Source organism: Mustela lutreola, chromosome 8, assembly GCF_030435805.1.
Source record: "Mustela lutreola isolate mMusLut2 chromosome 8, mMusLut2.pri, whole genome shotgun sequence".
In the NCBI taxonomy this organism is placed as follows: Eukaryota; Metazoa; Chordata; class Mammalia; order Carnivora; family Mustelidae; genus Mustela; species Mustela lutreola.
In genome coordinates, this window is record NC_081297.1 from 48,648,707 (window position 1) to 48,669,184 (window position 20,478).

General features: G+C 46.0%; 1 protein-coding gene across 4 annotated transcripts in view; it reads left to right on the forward strand.

Moving 5' to 3' along the window:
* The window catches only part of CD4 (CD4 molecule), a 40,085-nt gene continuing 19,607 nt past the window's right edge, over positions 1 to 20,478 (forward strand). The window contains exons 1-4 of one of the 4 annotated variants that reach the window (XM_059184663.1): positions 1 to 50; positions 673 to 777; positions 7,265 to 7,365; positions 7,469 to 7,630. In XM_059184663.1, coding sequence (XP_059040646.1) covers positions 7,317 to 7,365; positions 7,469 to 7,630 — 211 coding nt within the window. In that variant the 5' untranslated portion in view covers positions 1 to 50; positions 673 to 777; positions 7,265 to 7,316. Of the gene's footprint in view, positions 51 to 577; positions 778 to 7,264; positions 7,366 to 7,468; positions 7,631 to 20,478 lie in introns of those variants that run through there. The other 3 variants (XM_059184665.1, XM_059184662.1, XM_059184664.1) reach the window with 3 other exon arrangements.

Consider the following 20,478-nt stretch of genomic DNA (forward strand, 5'->3'; position numbering starts at 1 on the left):
AGCCCTAGCTGGGCAGGGACTTGCAGGAGAAGGAGGTCTAGAAGGAGGTGGTAAGCCGATGAGAAGCGGCGCGTGGGACACGTTGGGTTTGCTGTGCGGGGAGCGTCCAAGTGGAGATGCCCGATGGGCAGATAGATCTATACATCTGGAGCCTGAGAGAGACCTGGGCTAGAGAAACACTGGAGGGCTGGCCAGAGATGAAGGGCTGGAGGAAAAGGGTCTGGTCCATTGTCACTCTGGGCGTCAATCTGCAGGTCTCAGTCTAGGCCCTCTCTGCCACGCTGGGCCACCAGTAATGCCTCCTGTCCCTCCCCGCTGAACAAATGCCCTCAAGACTCTGGAGTCAGGAGCTGCTTGGGGCTTACCAAATGCCCTCATGTGTCCCCCACCTCCCTCTCACTTCTTCCTTTGAAGCCCAAACCAAACTGCAGTGTCATCAAACCCATCTTTTTTCTTGTTATGCAACAAGTTCAGTGACACTCTGAACTCCAGTCTGGTTCTGCTCAACTTTTTCCCTTGACTTTGGCATTTTCACTTTGACATCTTCCCTGAGAGGCAGGGGGGTGGGGACCCCAGCCCCAGATGGTGACGTTGGGGGTTGGCCCAGGCCTGGGGTGTGGAGGAGCCTCACCACCAGGCTTCCTGTCTCTTCGTTTACATATGTCTCTGCAGAAGTAACAAGCACTCTCCTCAGGGGGCTCCTGGCCGCACACTCCCAGCCTTCACATAGACACACCTGTGTGAGAAGCAGAAGGAAGGGAAGACACAAGTCCCAAGGTAAGATGGATTCGGTCAGCTTCATTTCTTTCCAAGGGTCTGGGAAGGGGAGGAGAACATGACAGCAGATGCGTTTTGGAATGTTCTGGACTCTCAGTTCTCTGCCTATCACTCTGGTCATCTTCTTCTGTGTTTCACACTAAGTGAACTGTGAGTTTCAAGAGTCTGGGGACTATGGCGAACTTCTCTCCACATCCCCCTGCGCATGGCTCAGTGCCTGGAGCAGAAGGTGCTCCTCAGAGTGGCGCTGAGCTAGATCGTAAGGTCAGAGAAGGCACGGATACCTGAGGCCACCCAGGCTGAGAAAGGCAGTGGGAGGCAACTAGGTAAGGGGCCATGGAGGAGAAGAGGCTAGGAAGAGGGGAAAGAGCGAGAAAAGAGAGAAGGAGGGGTGGGAAACGAATAGAAAGAATAAATGTGGATTAAGGAGGAAGGATGCCCACAAAAAAATTAAACGAAAAGGGGAAACAAAGGAAAAAGCAAGAAAATAGAAGAACAAGTGAAATCTAGTCTAGAAACGAGTCTCCCCAGATCAATTTTCCCAATGACGCCATTGCCAGAAATTCACACCAGAAACCATATTTGTTTGCAGCATGTCATAAGCCCTATAACTGAGGTAGGTTCCTTTACCTATCTTTTCTGCTTATATTTGTTTGTACATTTTTGTCTAACTTGGGGCATTTTTAGGATTTTTGAACAATATGTCTAAGGGTGCTTTCGTTTTAATGAGCTTAAAGCTCATGATTAACGAAATTATCTGAAAAGGTTAAAACTGAGCTCTTAGATATGCAATGCTGTAAACATGATAGATACACATTCTTAGGTAAACCCGTCATTAGAAAAACGGCTTCTAAGAAAGTTTTAGATGTCTCAGCTGCTCTAGAAAAGGAGGCAAGGCAATTTAGAAAAGGATCTGCAGGTCCTTCCTGAGCTTGGTGTGGTGTGGGGGGATGCAGGAGGTGATACCCCTCAAAATGGAATGTCTTGTATAATCCCACCACCCACCTCCACCCTCTTTGTCCTTTTCCCTCTTCTAAGACCTCCATGGCCTTGCAGCGCTGTCCCCCAGGTGTTCTCAGCCTTCCCTTCTAGACATATTCTGGGAGAAGGACCTTCTCTGGGAGAGGGACCTTCTTGGTATGGTCAGATTCCTCAAAATAGAAAGGCCCCACTATCACTAATTCAAACATTTTGCTCTGGGTGGGATAGCTCTTCCTGAAAGTCCCTTTCTTGTGGGGCAAATTTTTAGGGGTGAGGCTGACAGTAGAACCTGATGGGGGAGATAACCCCGTTTCATATTTTGATAAATAATTTCTCGTGCTGTGTTAGATTCTGTGGGCTCGTACAAAATGGCCGCCTTCATAACCTCGGATGAAGGAGTTCCCCGAGGACAGGATCAGAGAGAACTCCCAACATGATTTCCCCCTTTCACTTGGGGGGCACTTGTGTAGAAGAGGTCTACCTTGAAATAAAACTCCCCCCGACCAACTGGTTCTAGGCAGAAGGGCTGTAGCGGCTTAGGCCCTGACCCGGGGCCATAATGGTGAGGTGGTGGCAACAAGGGAGTTCGGTAGACCAAGGGTCTTGCACATTTTGGACACTCAACAAATGTTGAATGAAATAACTTTGATGAGGGTGGGTGATGGGAAAGGGGCAGACGGGGGCCTGGGTTTGCAGGGCTCTAAGGTTGAGCTCTGTTCCACACCTTTTGGGGGATAGAGGGGAAGGAAGGAAGGAGGGCACAGCACCCCCCACGTGGGCGTCTGAGGCAAAGGAGAGGATGGCGGAGGTTGCAGCCACTGAACCACAAGGGTCCCTTAGAGGGTCACAGTCTCTAGGAACTGTAAACGAAGACAGTAGAGAGCGTGAATGTGGTGGGGGGCCCATCCCGCAGCGGGGCTCGAGGGGCTGCCTGGGGGCTCCGGGGAGAAGATGAAAGTGTCTGTGGGACCACACACTGTTGCTGTGGTGGGGCTGTGCCCTCTTCCTCTCCCCAGTCTTGCTCCTCATCCCATGTGGGGGGCCAGGGCAAGGGGAACAGGAACCTCAAGAGCTCAGAGAGTTTGCGAATGTGTGTTGCCATTTTGGTCTCACCGTTCTCTTGGTCCCTTTTGATCTCTCTTTTGGTCTCCTGCTCTGGGCATGTGTGCTGCCTTTCAGAATGTCTTCATCCCTTTCCCTCTGACACTGCCTGGTTTGTACTACCCTGGGCTTGGCGTGGGATCAGGGATTATGAGAAGTGTAGCGGTGCCGTTGACGAGCTGCTCTGGGTCTCTCCCTCCCAGCTTCCCTCATTCTCCCTTGGGGCCTCTGTGCACTCTTTGTCCTTTTCCCGTGGTCCACCCTGTAGACATCTCCCTCTCACCCACCTTCGGCTCCAGGCTGTGCTCTGCAGGCTCCCCTCACATCAAAGCTTGTTGAAAGCCTGTGTTCCTGCCAGAGGCCTGGATGCCTGTTTACTGGCAAGAAGGGGCTAGAGCTTAGTGGCAGCTGGAGGTGGAGATGAAAAAGGAGGAGAGAGGCAAGGGGTGCTCCGGGCCAGACCAACAGAGCCGGAATTGGTTCCTGGCGTCCAAGGCCATGAGGAAGAGAGGTACAGACGTGGGGAGTTCAGTAAGGGAGCCATCAGTGTGGGGAGGCACACATACAGAAATGCACAGATGTGAGCAGAGGAACAAGAAGAGACAAAGGGAAAGAGAGAGAGAGAGATGGGGGGGCCAGAGCCTGGGGGACCAGCAAGCCCTCCCAACCTCTCTAAGGCGCTATGGCTTACAGGGTGCTACTGTACTGGGGCAGAGAGCCTCTGGGGAGGATGAGGATGTGGGAATCAAAAGCCTGCCCTTTGGGGCGGCAGCGGAAGCCCAAGTCACCAAAGCAAGCAGCAGCTGGAAACCCTTAGCTTCCTCCACCGAGCTGAGCCCCGGGTGATTTGGGGCAGTACAAGGAACTGGAGGTGGGGAAGGAGCCCTCGGCACAGACCCCAGGATCATGGTGTGAGGAAGAAGAAATGACCACCACCTGGGGGAGGGTCAATAGTGTCCCTAGCCTTCCCCAGGCATCTATACTGAATTTGGAGCCTAGGGAAGGGATATTCCAAATGGAGACTCCTTTACTCTCCGCTCACCAAGGACATAGCTGGGGACAAGTCCGGGATAGGGGGGACAGTGGGAACCACTCTCAGACATAAGAGCGACCTTAGCGCACTCTCTCCCCTCAGCAACCCCATGCATGCCCCATGCTAGCTTGTAAACAGCTGCCCTCCTGAGCAGCCTCCACCCTCTGTTTCTGGAAATCTTCTCAATCTCTTCACTTCCTATCTCCCTGGTTAAAAAAAATTCTGTCAGAGACATCTAGCTGGCTCAGGTAGAAGATCATGCAACTCTTAATCTTAGGGTCGTGAGTTTGAGTCTCACGTTGGGTGTAGAGATTACTAAAAAAAAAAAAAAATAAACTTAAAAAAAAAATTTCTGTCAAGTCCCTATTTTATGTTAGGCCCTGAGACATTACTCTTTCAGGCAGATGGAGTGATTAGAGATGGCATTTTTTTTTTTTAAAGATTTTATTTATTTATTTGAGAGAGAGAGTATGAAATGGGGGAGAGTCTGAGAGAGAAGCAAACTCCCTGCTGAGCAGGGAGCCTGATGAGGGACTCCATCCGGGAACTCCAGGATCATGACCTGAGCTGAAGGCAGTCGTTGAACCAACTGAGCCACCAAGGCGCCCCCTAGAGATGGCATTTTTATATCATATCTGATATATCTCTCTATATATGGAGATATATATATATCCTCATTGGGAGGTCCATGTCCCCAGCACTCATCTGAGAACAACATCCCTGTCATGGGTCAGTGCCCAACGGGAAACAGAATCTGCCTCTGATGGCTCAAGAGACTCCAGAAAGGGGTTCTTCCCAGAGGTGGCAAGAGGGAATCAGCCAGCACGTGGAGGCGCACCAGATGTTAACTGCAGCAGGCAGGATCTGGAAGGGGCAAGGGTGAAATAATGTTTCTGGAACCTAGGGAGGGTTTGAGCTGTGGATTGGGGGGCCACCTGACAGGAGCTACAGTCAGGGTGTGGGGAAAAGAAGGGGGAGGGAGGGAGTATAGCAATTGCCAGAAATTAGGCCTGAGTAGGAAGATAGTTAGGGAAAAGACCCCAACATCTTTCTCTGACCCTCCTGTCTCTCGTGGGTGCGTCCCACTGGCCAACCCCAGCTAGTAGCAGGGGAGCAAGGGAGCCTGTATGCCAGTCTGCAGAGATCAACCTCCTTGTAGAGAGCAGGGCAGGGAGGCTGAAGAACAGCCCAGGTGTGGGGAGGGGTTGGGGGGAGGGCAATTGTGGGCAGGGGCACAGGAGTAGGCAACATGGATTGGGGTGAGTTGGCTTCATCCAGGACAGGGTGGGCATAGACACATACTTAAATGATCCACTTTAGTAACACAATTAATATGTCGAGTACAGAAAAAAGTCAGTGATTTTCCCTCCTCCATTCAATTCAATTTGATCTAAGTTAACCAAACACACCCCAAATCCCTTCTCGACGCTCCAGCGGGTGCTGGCTGGACCCTCATCTTTATCTTGGAGGAGATCAAGCTTCCCAAACACTTCACCGTGAGATAGAAGGTGGACATGGCCTCGAGGGCATCAGCAGGGGCCTGTGGGAGTGGGCAGGGAGCTGCAGAGCTCAGTCAGCAAAGACGGGGCAGGGACAGAGAAACAGGTCTGGACACAGTCTCCTCTTGCCGAGCTTTGGACCAAGTTCACCCTGACACTGCCCCCAAGGCAGCCACCCCTCTGAGGCCTACTTGCAGTCTGGGCCTGGAGGGTAAAGATACCAGCCCTGTTCCCACCTGCCTTCCAGACATGATCTGGTGGCCTTCCTCCAGTCCCCACTCCCTCCATGTCATCTAGTCCCCTTCCCAAAGCTCTACACAGACCCTGTCCCGTCTCTGCTCAAAATTCAGCAGTTCCTCCCAGTCGTCTGCAGAGCAAAGCCCTGAGCTTCTAGCCTCCCTGGCAAGATTCTCAACCAGGCCTCGGATGCTTTCTCACATCCCACCCCCATCCTCCCTGAGTGCTCTCCAGACTCCCAGCTGGGAGCTGGGCCCTGCCCCCTGACAGGCTGCCTAACCTAGCTGTGGCACAGTGGGTTTCCCCCCTTTCCCTCTAACTTATGGTTTGCACACTTGAGCCTACACCAGTCACCTGGGCGGGGGGGCGGGGGCGTTGTGAAAACACAGCAGGCTAGACAACCCCCATCCCACCCCACCCCCAGTCTCTGATTCAGCAGGACTGGGGTGAGGCCTGAGAATTTGCATTTCTAACAAGTTTGACAGCTGCTGCTGATCCAGGACCACACTTTGAGAACAGATGCTCTGGGTGCCTGGGTGGCCCAGTCAGTTGGGTATCTGCCTTCAGCTTGGGTCGTGATCTCAGGCTCCCTGCTCACTGGGGAGTCTGCTTCTCCCTCTCCCTCCACCTCTCCTCCCTGTTGGTGTTCTCTCTCTATCTCTCTCAAGCGAATAAATAAAATCTTTTAAAAAAGGAGAGAGAGAGAGAATCGCAGCTCTAACCTCACACTGCTCATTGTGCTGGGTTCATTCAGAGCCTTTCTACACTCCCCAACCATCTCCGGAACTCACAGAAACCAACTCTGAAACAGTATTTTTCTGTTTTCCCTCAGAGGCCTCACAGGGCTGGTCTGAGCGTGAGCCGGGAGTTACCCTCCGTTCCTTCTCTCCCTCACCACTCACAGTGTATCTGGCCCCCAGTCCTGGGAATTTGTCCTCAGTCGTGCCCCTCAGGACAGTCTTTTTCCACATTTCCATAGTTCTGACTTGTCTCAGTTCGGGCCTGTCTTCTCTCACCAGGATGGTCAGCACCTGGCCTCCTGTGCTTGGCCCTCCTCCAGCTTGTCCCCCCCGCCCCCCGTCACTGAAAAAGCTACTCTGCACACCAAATCATGTCCTTCTTGACATAAAGTCCTTTACTGGTTCCCCAGTGCCTAGGGTCATGGCCCCTCATGGCAACATGGCATTTGAGGACCTTCACGGCGTGGCCTGGCCCCCTATCTCTGTCACTACCAGTTTGCCACCTTCTCTGTGAATCCTTTTCTTTTCTTTTTTTAAGATTTTATTTACTTATTTCACAGACAGATATCACAAGTAGGCAGAGAGGCAGCAGAGAGAGAGAGGAAGCAAGCTCCCTGCCAAGCAGAGAGCCCGATGCTGGGCTCGATCCCAGGACCCTGGGATCATGACCTGAGCTGAAGGCAGAGGCTTTAACCCACTGAGCCACCAAGGCGCCCCTGTGAATCCTTTTCTGAGGCCACTTTGAGAACCTGCTCTGGCCACAGCCTTGTGTGGTACCTACGGGTGGTTAGGTCCCTGGCTGGGCTGTGTGGGTGCGATTGCCTGTCACCCCCTCATATCCCTTTGTGCTCCAGGCCCAGTAAGTGCCTACTGACTGATGATTGGTGTCTCCTCAGGCCCTGCCCTTTGTGCGGGGAAGGCCCAGGTCCCTGCTTCAGCAAGGCCGCGATGAATCTAGGAGCTGCTCTTAGGCATCTGCTCCTGGTGCTGGAGTTGGGTGAGTGCTCAGACTTGGGGTCCTGGTGGGAGGAGGGGCTGATTGGAAGATGCAGAGGTGAGGGGTTGGCCTTGAGGCCTGAGCTCCTTTTTTCCCCACCTAGCGATGCTCCTCGTGGTCACTCAGGGGAGAGAAGTGGTGTTGGGGAAGGTGGGAGACACAGCCGAGCTGCCGTGCAATGGTTCCGTGGGGCAGAACATAGTCTTCAACTGGATGCAGTCCACGGTCAAGATCCTGGGGCGTCAGATCAACTTCTGGATCACAGGTAGGGTGGCCCAGCTCCCTGTCCAGGGAGGAAGATACCATGGACTGAACATGCCTGGTAAACTCTGAGATCCCCAGAGGGGTCTGGTTGACTGCTCAGGTGCGCCCTCCCAGTCCAGGGTTTTCCTGTGCCACCTGCGGTGGCCCCGGAGTGGCTCTCTGTGTCTGTTACAATTTCAGAATCTCAATGTCCATGGCCTTATTTTAGTAGATATTAGAGAAATAACGATCATATAAAACCTGTAAGTTCATGGATGTTATTGCTACAGACCTAGGATGATATGTTTTTGCTTCCATTAAAAAGCAACAGAATGGGGGCACCTGGGTGGCTCAGTGGGTTAAGGCCTCTGCCTTCGGCTCGGGTCATGGTCTCGGGGTCCTGGGATCGAGCCCCGCATCGGGCTCTCTGCTCAGCCAGGAGCCTGCTTCCTCCTCTTTCTCTCTCTGCCTGCCTCTCTGCCTCCTTGTGATCTCTCTGTCAAATAAATAAATAAAATATTAAAAAAAAAAAAAAAAAAAAAAAGCAACAGAATGATTTTTTTTTCTAGCTTTTTAAAGAGGAATTAAGATCTTTATACTTCTTAGGAACATATTTTGCAGTAAAGGAGTTTTACTGTCACATTCAGGTTTGCCCTCATGTTCGTCTTTAAATAATTCTTCTTTCTTGTGTGTATGGCCTCAAATCTTCAACATGAAGCACCATATGAGAAAACCTCATCAGCATGAAATGTGTTTTTGTAAATATGTTTTTTATTTTATAAGTTTGTTAGATTTATCATTGTTTGTACTTCATTGCTCATTTTAATTTTTTACTGTTTTTTTTTAAGATTTTATTTTTAAGTAATCTCTACATTCAACGTAAGGCTTGAACTCGCAACCCCAAGACCAAGCATCATACACTTTACCAGCTGAGCCTACCAGATGCCCCTCATTGCTTATTTTTAATATCTTTTTAATTACGAAAAATTTATATGTAACATATAGAAGAGTAGAATAATTAGATAATGAACCCCCATGTATCCCACTCAGCTTCAACAATTACCAATTCATGGTCAGTTAATGGTTTCCTTTCATCTACATCCCCAAACATCCACCACCACATTATTTTATAGCAAATACAAAACACTGTATCATCTAGTCTGTAAATACTCTAGTACATATCTCCAAAATGTAATGACTCTTTTTTTCTTCCCCTCCTAAAATGTAATGACTCTTTTAAAAAAAGATTTTATTTATTTTGACAGAGAGTGAACACGAGCAGGGGAGAAGGGAGAGGGAGAGGCAGGCTCCCCAGCGAACAGGGAGCCGGATGTGGGGCTTGATCCCAGAACCCTGGCATTGTGACCTGAGCTGAAGGCAGATGCCCAACCCACTGAGCCACCCAGTGCCCCCAAAGTAATGACTCCTTAAAAACATATCCACAGTATCATTGTCACCCATTAAGAATGAAGAATAAGGGGTGCCTGGGTGGTTCAGTGGTTAAGCCTCTGCCTTTGGCTCAGGTCATGATCTCAGGGTCCTGGGATTGAGACCTGAATTGGGCTCTCTGCTCAGCAGGGAGCCTGCTTCCCATCCACCCCACCCCTGCCGCTGCCTGCCTCTCTGCCTACTTGTGATCTCTATCAAATAAATAAATAAAATCTTTAAAAAGAAAAAAAGAAAGAAGAATAATCCAGGGTGCCTGGATGCCTCCCTTAGTTGGGCATCTGCCTTCTGCTCAGGTTATAGTCCCGGGGTCCTGAGATCTAGTCCCATACCAGGTTCCTCGCTCAGCAGGGAGCCTTCTTCTCCCTCTGCCTTTCCCTGCTGTCCCCCCAGCTTGTGTTCTCTCTCTGTCAAATGAATAAATAAAATCTTTAGGGGCACCTGGGTGGCTCAGTGGGTTAAAGCGTCTGCCTTCGGCTCAGGTCATGATCCCAGGGTCCTGGGATCGAGCCCCACATCGGGCTCTCTGCTCAGCAAGGAGCCTGCTTCCCCCCTCTCTCTCTGCCTGCTTGTGATCTCTGTCAAATAAATGAACAGAATCTTTAAAAATAAATAAATAAATAAAACCTTTAAAAAAAGAAGAAGAATCCCCTAATGATGATGCATATCCAGGCAGTATTCAAATTTTCCCAATTTCCTGTCATATTATATTTACATTTAGTTTATTTGAATCAGGATTCAGAAAAAATTTATGCATGATATTTGGTTGATATGTCCCTTAAATCCCTTTGAGTTTATGTATTTACTCCCCCAGATTTTTTTCCCTCTTATCACTGATTGGTTGAAGAAATGAAGCAATTGTCTCATAAAGTTTTGCACGTTTGAATAGGAACTGGCTGCGTTCCCATGGTGCGATTTAACATTCCTCTGTCCCTTGTATTGTCCTTAGATTGGTGCTTAAATCTAGAGACTTGATTAAGTTCACATTTAATTTTTTTAAAAAGATTGTACTTATTTGTCAGAGAGAGAGAGAGGGCATGAGGGAACACAATCAGGAGGAGTGGCAAGCAGAGGGAGAAGCAGGCTCCCCGCCAAGCAAGGAGCCCCATGTGGGACTCAATCCCAGGACCCTGGGATCAGGACCTGAGCAGGTGCTGAACTGACTGAGCCACCCAGGTGTCCCAGTAATTTTTTGACAAGAATACCTCACAGGTGGAGTTTGGTACTACCAATTTCATCACATCAGGAGCTATGTAATGTCTATCACTCTTTTAGGGCTATTAAGATTAATTGATAGGTTCAAGTGTTAGCTGTAAGTGATAATTATAAAAACTTTTTTTGTTTTTTTAGTGTTTTTATAGTTGTCTTCCATTTATGTCAAATGCTACAGACATTCTGTTTATTATAGCGGTAACAACTTTCCTTTTATTTATTTATTTTTAAGAAAGAGAGCATGAGCCAGGGATGAGAGGGCAGAGGGAAAGGGAGAGAGAGAGAGAGAGAATCTTAAGCAGGGGCCACACTCAGTGCAGAAGCCGGATGTGGCCCTCAGTCTCATGACCCAGAGATCATGACCTGAGCCAAAATCAAGAGTCAGATGCTTAATCGGCTGAGCCACCCAGGTGCTCCTAAACTGTCCTTGTAAAACAAATGTATTTAATCTAAAAAATGTGAAGGCATTTAAAGATGTTACATTAATAAGATAGGTAGATTTGGCCAAAATCATGTAGAAGATGTGTGAATGGTTGAAGGCTGGGAAACCTGGCTTTTGTCCAGGACTCTGACTTTACTAGTGAGGAAACTGAGGCCCAGGGAGAAGTCCCTGCCCAGAGTTTGTGCCAGGTTAAAGGCAGAGCTGGGGTTAGAGCTTTGGTCTTTCAACTCTCAGGCCTAGGCTCTCCTGGGGAAAGTTATCCTAGGTGCAATCAAAACTGAATTGGCCACTGTGCATAGAAAAGCACCTCTGTTGAGAATGGACATCTCTCGGGTGCCTGGGTGGTTCAGTTGGTTGAGTGACTGCCTTTGGCTCAGGTCATGATCCCGGAGTCCTGGGATCAAGTCCCATATCAGGCTCCCAGCTTCATGGAGAGTCTGCTTCTCCCTCTGACCTCCCCTCTCATGCTCTCTCACTCTGTCTCTCTCTCTCTCAAATAAATAAATAAATAAAATCTTAAAAAAAAAAAAGAAAGAAAGAAAGAAAAGAAAATGGACATCTCCTCTTCTTGCCTCCGTCCACTGGGAGAAAAATCCTGCGTTTTTGGCAAGGAAGTTCTTGCTGGGCCCCAGAGGGACGATTCAGACACCTCCCCACCCCGCCACCGTGTCCACTTTTCATGTTTAGACATGAAGAAAAGAGAATATTGGGCTGGATCTTTATTTATTTATTTATTTAAACCAAATCTGCTTTTCTTTTTTAATTTATTTTTATTTTTATTTTTTTTAAAGATTTTATTTATTTATTTGACAGACAGAGATCACAAGTAGGCAGAGAGGCAGGCAGAGAGAGAGAGAGAGAGAGAGAGGGAAGCAGGCTTCCTGCGGAGCATAGAGCCCGATGCGGGGCTCGATCCCAGGACCCTGAGATCATGACCCGAGCCGAAGGCAGCAGCCCAAACCACTGAGCCACCCAGGCGCCCCTGCTTTTCTTTTTTTAAATCTTATTTTTAATGTCTTTTTTTTTTTTAAGATTTTCTTTATATTTTTGATAGAGATCACAAGTAGGCAGAGAGGCAGGTTGGGGGGGCAGGCTCCCTGCTGAGCAGAGAGCCCGATGTGGGGCTCAATCCCAGGACCCTGGGATCATGACCTGAGCCGAAGGCAGAGGCTTGACCCACTGAGCCACCCAGGCACCCCAGGGGCTGGATCTTTATTGACCCAAAGCCATTCCCTAAAATTAACAAAAACCCCAAACTCTGATCTCTTTCTGATATAGGCACACAAAGCAGAAATCAGCAGGTTAACGGCCCTTGGCTTGCCCATGTCCTCTCCATCAAACAGCTTCTTAAAGAGGACCCTATGGGGGACACCTGGGTGGCTCAGTTAAGCTTCTGCCTTTGGCTCAGGTCATGACTAAGGGGTCCTGGAATCGAGCCTCAAACTGGGCTTCCTGCTCAGTGGAGAGTCTTCTTCTCCTTCTCCCTCTGCCCCTCCCTCATGCTTGTGCTTTCTCTATCTTAAATAAATAAAATCTAATAAATAAATAAGAAGACTCTGTGATCATACTAACTTGTGTCCTCCCCTGGCCTATGGGCTCCTGATGCCCATTATGTAATTTTCACTCCTGGGCAGAGCTCAGAACACTCCCACAAACTCTGCAAGTGATTTTCTTGTCCTAGAATTCTATTCTGCTGAATTGCTTGAAATAGGCAGACTTTCAGCTGAGGCTTTATTTTTTGTTAATTTTAACATTAAAATGAGTTGAAAAAGTAACACAGGTACATGGTAAACATTTAAAACCATGCAAACAATACCCAGTGTGTTGAAAACAAAATTCACCTGAGTAAATTCGGAGATCTATTTGGCTTTTTCCAGTGATTCCTAAATTGGGCAACATCCTGTCTAACAAACAGAAAAGAGCTCTGTAGAGCTGTAGAGAGGAAAGGTTTTTAAAGACAGAAAAGGGGTGAGAAAAGGAAGGTTATTAGCAAAGAGTGCATTGTTTCAGGCAAGGTCACCTGCTTGAGGGGACAGAAGGGGTCTGTCAGGCAGATTTCCTCACTAGAGCCAACCAGGTAACTGCAGATTGACTCATTAAAGATTATGTTGCTGGGAAAAGTTGAAACTGCATTAGGTTAGGTATGAAGTCTTGGTTTGCTGATGTAGGGGTTAGCATAACTGACGCCATTTTGGTCCTGTTGGGTCTTTTTTCACAGTTCCCTTCTTTGATCACAGCTCTCAGCTAAACTGAGAGTGACATTAGCGGCTCTCCCAGCTCCTGCTCTGAAGTTCTTGAAGTTTCTGTTGATTCTTTGTCTGATACTCACAGGTCATGACTTCTCCCCCCTAATCTCTGTGACATTCATAGCTTTTAACTTCAGGCTTACAATTTTGAAGTTGGTGGTTCTTTTTGTTCCTTTTCTGATGTTCCAGTCTTAGGGAGATCATTTGCTTGGTGGTTAGCAACAGCAAATATTTGGATCAATAAACTTTATTTGGATCAATAAAGATCCAGCCCTTTTCTTCATGTCCAAACGCAGAGAGTGGACACGTGTGCGTGTCTGAATCGTCCCTCTGGGGGCCACAGCAAGAACCTCCTTGCCAAAAATGGAGGTCTTTTCTCCCACTGGACAGAGACAGGAAGAGGAGACATCCATTTTCAAAGGCATCTAAACCCTTTGAGAGAGAGGCACCTGGGGGGCTCAGTCCCTTAAACATCTGCCTTTGGCTCAAGTCATGATCCTGGGGTCCTGGGATTGAGCTCTGGCTTGGGTTGGACTCCCCACTCAGCAGGGACTTTGCTTCTCCCTCTCCCTCTGCCCTTTCCCCTGCTCATGCCTTCTCTCTCTCTCTCAAATAAATAAATAAAATTTAAAAAAAAAACCAACAGCAACAAAGTAAAGTCTTTAAGAAGATACAGTGCACCAGGGAGACTACTATGATTATTATAAGCAGGAGAATTCCCAGTGTTTGGAGTGTACTTTGAAATCATGATCCCTAAGACCCAAACCAATAAAAATCAAACAAGGAAAAGAAAGACCCCATTAAAAGAGTCACCTTTTCAAGCCAAGTAGCTTGCTCAGTGACGTTATGTAACGGAGTTTCAGCTTCCCTAGAACTGTGAATCCAGGCTCAGCAGGTGGTACTGGCCAGTACAGACAGTTCTTTGCTCAGCAAAGAGAAAATTAAAGTCTGCCTTATTATCAAGAATCACTTTGGGCAGAGAATCTAAGGATTTTTGTTGGTCAGCTATTATTTTAATAGTGGATTCTGTAATATTTTCAAGAGTGAGGAAGTTCCTGATTGTATCCTTATTTGCATTTAATACTAGCTGGGGAACACTGATCTACCAAGCTAATTTTGAATCAGGGATACCTACTGGTAATTCATGTTTGAGTCTGTGGTTCAGGACTGGAAAGGTGGCTATCATGGAGACCAGTGAAATTTAAGGGTCTGTAGACCACATGGGTGGTTTTCTTCTGATTACCCTTGCCTGCTGTCTCTTCTCCAGGTTTGGGGTTTTTCACCAGAGACAGGGAAATGGACCAGGGGCTCATGGATAGATCAGAATTTTTTATGACAATTCCAGCAGGCTGAAGGGTTACCCCCTTTAGCAATGACCTGGGAGATCCAGATGATCTCCAAGCCAATGCCAGAGTAAAGGAAAGAGAGGAAGAAAGAGTGTCATGTTAAGCTTAAGTGTGAAGTTTTTTTTTTTTTTTAGAGATTTTATTTATTTATTTGACAGAGAGAGATCACAAGTAGGCAGAGAGGCAGGCAGAGAGAGAGAGAGGAGGAAGCAGGCTCCCCGCCAAGCATAGAGCCCGATGCGGGGCTCGATCCCAGGACCCTGGGATCATGACCTGAGCCGAAGGCAGAGGCTTTAACCTACTGAGCCACCCAGGTGCCCCTAAGTGTGAAGTCTTGATCTAGCTTCTTGGGTGGGAGCAATTTATCTCAAAGTCTGCTACTCCTCTTCTTAGATAATTTGATTTTGAGGTCTCCAGCTAAAAGATTTTAAGGTGCACAGGGCCAGGTGGCAGGTGGAAACTTCCTCAGCTGTAAGACATGTCCCCAAGGCTCAGGTCCCTGAAGTTTGGCTGCCATCTGGGTAGCAAAGAGGACCTGATTTAGTACCATCCAAGGAGATTCAAAGGCAGTCTTTGTTCTCAGTGATTCCAAATCAAAAGGAGGAAAGAAAATTGGAAATGTTAGTTTGGAGAGTTGTAGCCAGATATTTGAGGACTCTAGAAGAATTCAGGACCCAGTCCAATATACAGGTATGTAAGAAAACCTCAAAGAAAATTAATAGGGTTTGAATCTAATATGGACAAAAGTGCAAGCATAATTTTTGTCTCTATAGTTAGCCCCATTTTTATCAAAGATAATCACAATAAAACTAATTTGTTTGCATTAAACTTGGTCTGATTATTTATATAAGTGCTGCATGAATAGTGATTGACCATATAAACTTTTTTTTTAAAGACTGCTTTGCTGGAACCTTATGAATAAGGTACCAGCTCAGTTTTTTCAAGGGCCTTTTTTGGCTTCATAAAGTCAACCTTATTTTTTTAAATTAATTACTTTTATTAACATATAATATATTATTTGCCCAGAGATAAATGTTGGTGAATCATCAGTCTTACACAATTCACAGCACTCACCATAGCACATACCCTCCACAACATCCATCACCCAGCCACACTCTCTCCACTTCCCGCCACAGCAACCCTCAGATTGTTTTGTGAGATTGAGAGTCTCAGATGTACAGATGTACCTCTGGCTTGGCAGAGGTACAAATACATTTTACAGTTTCTAGAAATATATGCTTTCTTTTTTTTTTTTTTAAGATTTTATTTATTTATTTGACAGAGAGAAATCACAAGTAGATGGAGAGGCAGGCAGAGAGAGAGAGAGAGGGAAGCAGGCTCCCCGCCAAGCAGAGAGCCTGATGCGGGACTCGATCCCAGGACCCTGAGATCATGACCTGAGCCGAAGGCAGCGGCCCAACCCACTGAGCCACCCAGGCGCCCTATGCTTTCTTTTTTTAAATAAAGATTTTATTTATTTGTTTGACAGAGAGAGAGCAAGAGAGGGAACACAAGCAGGGGGAGTGAGAGAGGGAGAAACAGGCTTGAAACCTGATATTGGGCTTGATCTCAGGACCTTAGGATCAGGACCTGAGCCAAAGGTAGACCCTTATTGACTGAGCCACCAGGTGCCCCACAAACAAGTTTTTTAACAGCGATAACAGGAACTTATTTGACTAGTTCACCCAGGTAGAATAAAAGTTGTGTGTCTGCATTGTTTTTATATTTATTTATTTAAGATTTTATTTATTTGACAGAGAGAGAGACACACACAGGGAGAGAGGGAACAAAAGCAGGGGGAGTGGGAGAGAGAGAAGCAGGCTGTCTGCTGAGCAGGGAGCCTGATGTGGGGCTTGAGCCCAGGACCCTGGGATCATGACCTGAGCTGAAGGCAGACGCTTAATGACTAAGCCACCCAGGTGCCCCTGTTTTTATTTTTTTAATTTTTAAATTTTTAAAAAAGATTTTATTTATTTGAGAGAGAGAGAGAGAGAGAGAGAGAAAGCATGAATAGGGAGAGGGAGAAGCAGACTCCCCACTGAGCAGAGACCCTCCCCTCCCCACTCCACCTCTCCACCCACCTACCCTGCCCCTGCAACATGGGGCTCTATCCCAGGACTTTGAGACCATGACCTGAACCTAAGGCAAACGCTTAACTGACTGAGCCGCCCAGGCACCCCTGCACTGTTTTTAATGTTGATAATTCTACAGACATGTCTATTTTAATTAAACCAACAATTGTAAACTAGCTTTTAATTACTAAAGATTACCTCAGATCATGTGAACCTGAAAAGTGTTTGGTTTAATTTTTACTACATTTCTAATAACTTTGGGAATATATAATTCATATAGGCACTTAATTTTCTTTAGCCCCATTAAATAGAGTTCTTCCACAAATTAATTTTGACAATGCCATCTGGAGGTAGAAAATGCCACACATATATATAGATATAGACACATGTAAACATCCATACAGATGAAAAGACCTTATAGTTTGCAATTTTCAGTTACTTCCATGAGATGGGTATGATAATGCAAAACTTACTAGCTTATAATGAACAGTTGGAAAAAGTTAAGATTACCTGCTCGGATGGCTAAAGCTTTTTATAAATATTAGTGGTGAGGGGTGCCTGGGTGACTTAGTGGGTTAAGCCTCTACCTTAGGCTCAGGTCATGGTCTCAGGATCCTGGGATTGCATCTGGCTCTCTTCTCAGCGGGGAGCCTGCTTTCCCCTCTCTCTCTGTCTGCCTCTCTCCCTACTTGTGATCTCTCTCTCTCTCTGTCAAATAAATAAATAAAATCTTAAAAATATATATTAGTGGTGAGACACAATCTTTTTCATTTGTCCAAGTCTCATTTCTCCCCCTTTTGCTTTTCTTCTGAAGAATTACCTCCCTAAAGTTTATAGATAGGCAGAATACTTACATCTCAAAGGCACAGGGAAAGAATGCAAGTTCCCCTAAGAATTATTTCCTGAAGCCAAAAATTTTTACAGTACTTACAAGCCTTTTGAGATAAATAGGGAAGGTTTGGGGATTGATATAAGAATAGGTGGATTTTGCACTATTTCTAGAGAAGGTAAAGGCAGCTGCTCTCAATTCCCCAAGGAACTGGGTTGTAGCCTAAATGATAGCGAGAAACCCACCTGGCCATCCAATCACGTTATCTTCAAATTGCTCCAGAACCCTCTCCGGACACAAAGTTTCATCTTAGCATAAGGGAGAAGGCTGAAAAACTTAAAAGAAATCCTTTTAGGATTGCCTGGGTGGCTCAGTCGGTTAAGCATTTGATTTCAGCTCAAGTCATGATGTCAGGGTTCTGGAAAGGAGCCCGCAGACTCTGCTCTCAGCAGGGAGTCTACCTGTCTCTCTACCCCTCCCCCAGGGCTTGCTCTCTCTATCAAATCAATAAATAAAATCTTTTTAAAAATCCTTTTAAAGCCCCTTGGACTCTAGAGGTAGCCACAAAGAGGGTGCAAGAGATATTTTATTTTCTTTCCCTACTCCATACTACACTCAGAGATACAGAACTGACTCTGGTAGGAGTTCTCACCTTGAGCTGGCTTCTGCCAGTTTTTCCAGGATCCCATCTGTATGGAGCTTGGGTATCTACCAGAATTTGGCAAAGTTTTCCAAAAGCTTTAATTTTAGTTTTCCCTTGGCTGCTTCAAGTGAATAACATGGCCCTTTACTAAAAAAATCCCATAGAGTCCCAATGACTCTGGGAGGGGTCCAGACAGACAAAAGGGAGGGGCTCCCTTTTGAGGATAGTATGGGGGTATCTGTAAGGTCACTCAGCTGGCCGACTTTTATTTACGGTCTTGTAGTCTCTTCAGAGTGGAAAGCCAGTTCAGGCGGAGGATTACTAGAATGAGCACTCAAATAAAGGACCGAGGGGCTCAGTAGGAGTTACATCACTCTTATAGTCCTTTGTTTTAGGAATACCTTTTAAGGAAGGCATTTTGGAATTTTGAAATTTTTTTTTTAAATCATGATAAGTGTACTCTTTAATCCCACCCCCTAGTTCCCCCATCCCCCCAACCCCTCCCCTTTGGTAACCATCAGTTTGTTCTCTCTAGTTAAGAGCCTACTTCTTGGTTTCTCTCTTTTGTTCTTTGCTTGTTTGTTTTGTTTCTTAAATTCCACCTACGAGTGAGATCATATGGTGTTTGCTTTTCTCTGACTGACTTATTTTGCTTAGTATAATACTCTCCAGTTTCATCTGTGTTGTTCCAAATGGCAAGATTTCATTCTTTTTTGTGACTCAATAATATTCCATTATATATATACCATATCTTCTTTATCCATTCATCTATCAATGGACACTTGGGCTGCTTCTATATCTTGGCTAGTGTACATAATGCTGCAGTAAACATAGGGGTGAATGAATCCCTTTGAGTTAGTGTTTTTGCATTTTTTTAAAGTTTTATTTATTTATTTATTTTGTAACCTCTGTATCCAACATGGGACTCAAACTCATGACTCTGAGATCAAGAATCGCATGCTCTTCTAACTGAACCAGCCAGGCACCCCGTGTTCTTGTATTTTGGGGTAAATACCTAGGAGTGCAATTCCTGGGTTGGAAGGTAGTTGTATTTCTAATTTTCTGAGGAACCTCCATATTGTTTTCCACAGCGGCTGCACCAGTTTGCATTCCCACTAACAGTGCAAGAGGGTTCTTTTTCCTCCACGTACTCACCAACACTTGTTGTTTCTTGTGTTTTTGAGGTTTGATTTAGCCATTCTGACAGGTGTGAGGTGATAATCCATTGTAGTTTTGATTTGCATTGATTTGCATTTCCCTGATGATGAGTGATGTTGAGCATCTTTTCATGTGTCTGTTGGCCATCTGTATGTCTTCTTTGGAGAAATGTCTGTTCATGTCTTTTGCTCATTTTTTAATTGGACTGTTTGATTTTGGGGCACTGAGTTGTATCAGTTCTTTATATATTTTGGTTATGAATCCTTTATCAGATATGTCATTTGTAAATACCTTCTTCCATTTCATAGGTTGCCTTTTAGTTTTGTTAATTGTTTCCTTTGCTGTGCAGAAGCTTTTTATTTTGATATAGTCCCCATAGTTTATTTTTGCTTTTATTGCCCTTGCCTCAGGAGATATCTCTAGAAAAATGTTGCTATGGCCAGTGTCAGAGAGATTACTGCCTGTGCTCTCTTCAAGGATTTTTATGGTTTCATGGTGGGTGGGAGATGGACTAAATGGGTGATGGGCATTAAGGAGGGCACTTGTTATGATGAGCACTGGGTGTAATATGTAACTGATGAATCATTAAATTCTACTCCTGAAATCAATATTATACTATATGTTAACTAAATAGAATTTAAATTAAAATTTAGGAGGGAAGGGTTTTAATGGTTTCAGTCTTACATTTAGGACCTTTTTTTTTTTTTTTATAAGATTTTATTTATTTATTTCTCAGAAAGAGAGAGAGGGCATGAGTGAACACAAGCAGGGGGAGCAGCAGTCAGAGGGAGAAGCAGGCTCCCTGCTGAGCAAGGAGCCTGATGTGGGACTCAATCCCAGGACACTGGAGTCATGACCTGAGCTGAAGGCAGGTGCCCAACTGACTGAGCCAGCTAAATGATGATATAATTGCAGTTATTTCTGGGTTTTTTGCTCTATTCCACTGATCTATGCTATTTGAGGTCTTTTGTGGTTTCACACAAATTTTAGGATTGTTTGTTCTAGCTCTGTAAAAATCGCTATTGGTATTTTCATAAAGATTGCATTAAATCTATAGATTGCTTTGGGTGGTACAGACAATTCATTTTATTAAATTTTTTGTTGTAATTTTATTTAATTTTTAAGTAATCTCCATACCTAACATAGGGCTTGAACTCATGACCCCAAGATCAAGAGTTGCATGCTCCTGACTGAGCCAGCCAGATGCCTTAGTATAGACATTTTAAAAATACTTGTTCTTGGGGCACCTGGGTAGCTCAGTGGGTTAAAGCCTCTGCCTCTGCCTTTGGCTCATGTCCTGATCCCAGGATCCTGGGATCAATCCCAGGGTCCTGGGATCAAGCCCCGCATAGGGCTCTCTGCTCAGCAGGGAGCCTGCTTCCTCTTCTCTCTCTGCCTGCCTCTGTGCCTACTTGTGATCTCTATCTGTCAAATAAATAAATAAAATCTTTAAAAAATATATTTGTTCTTCCAATC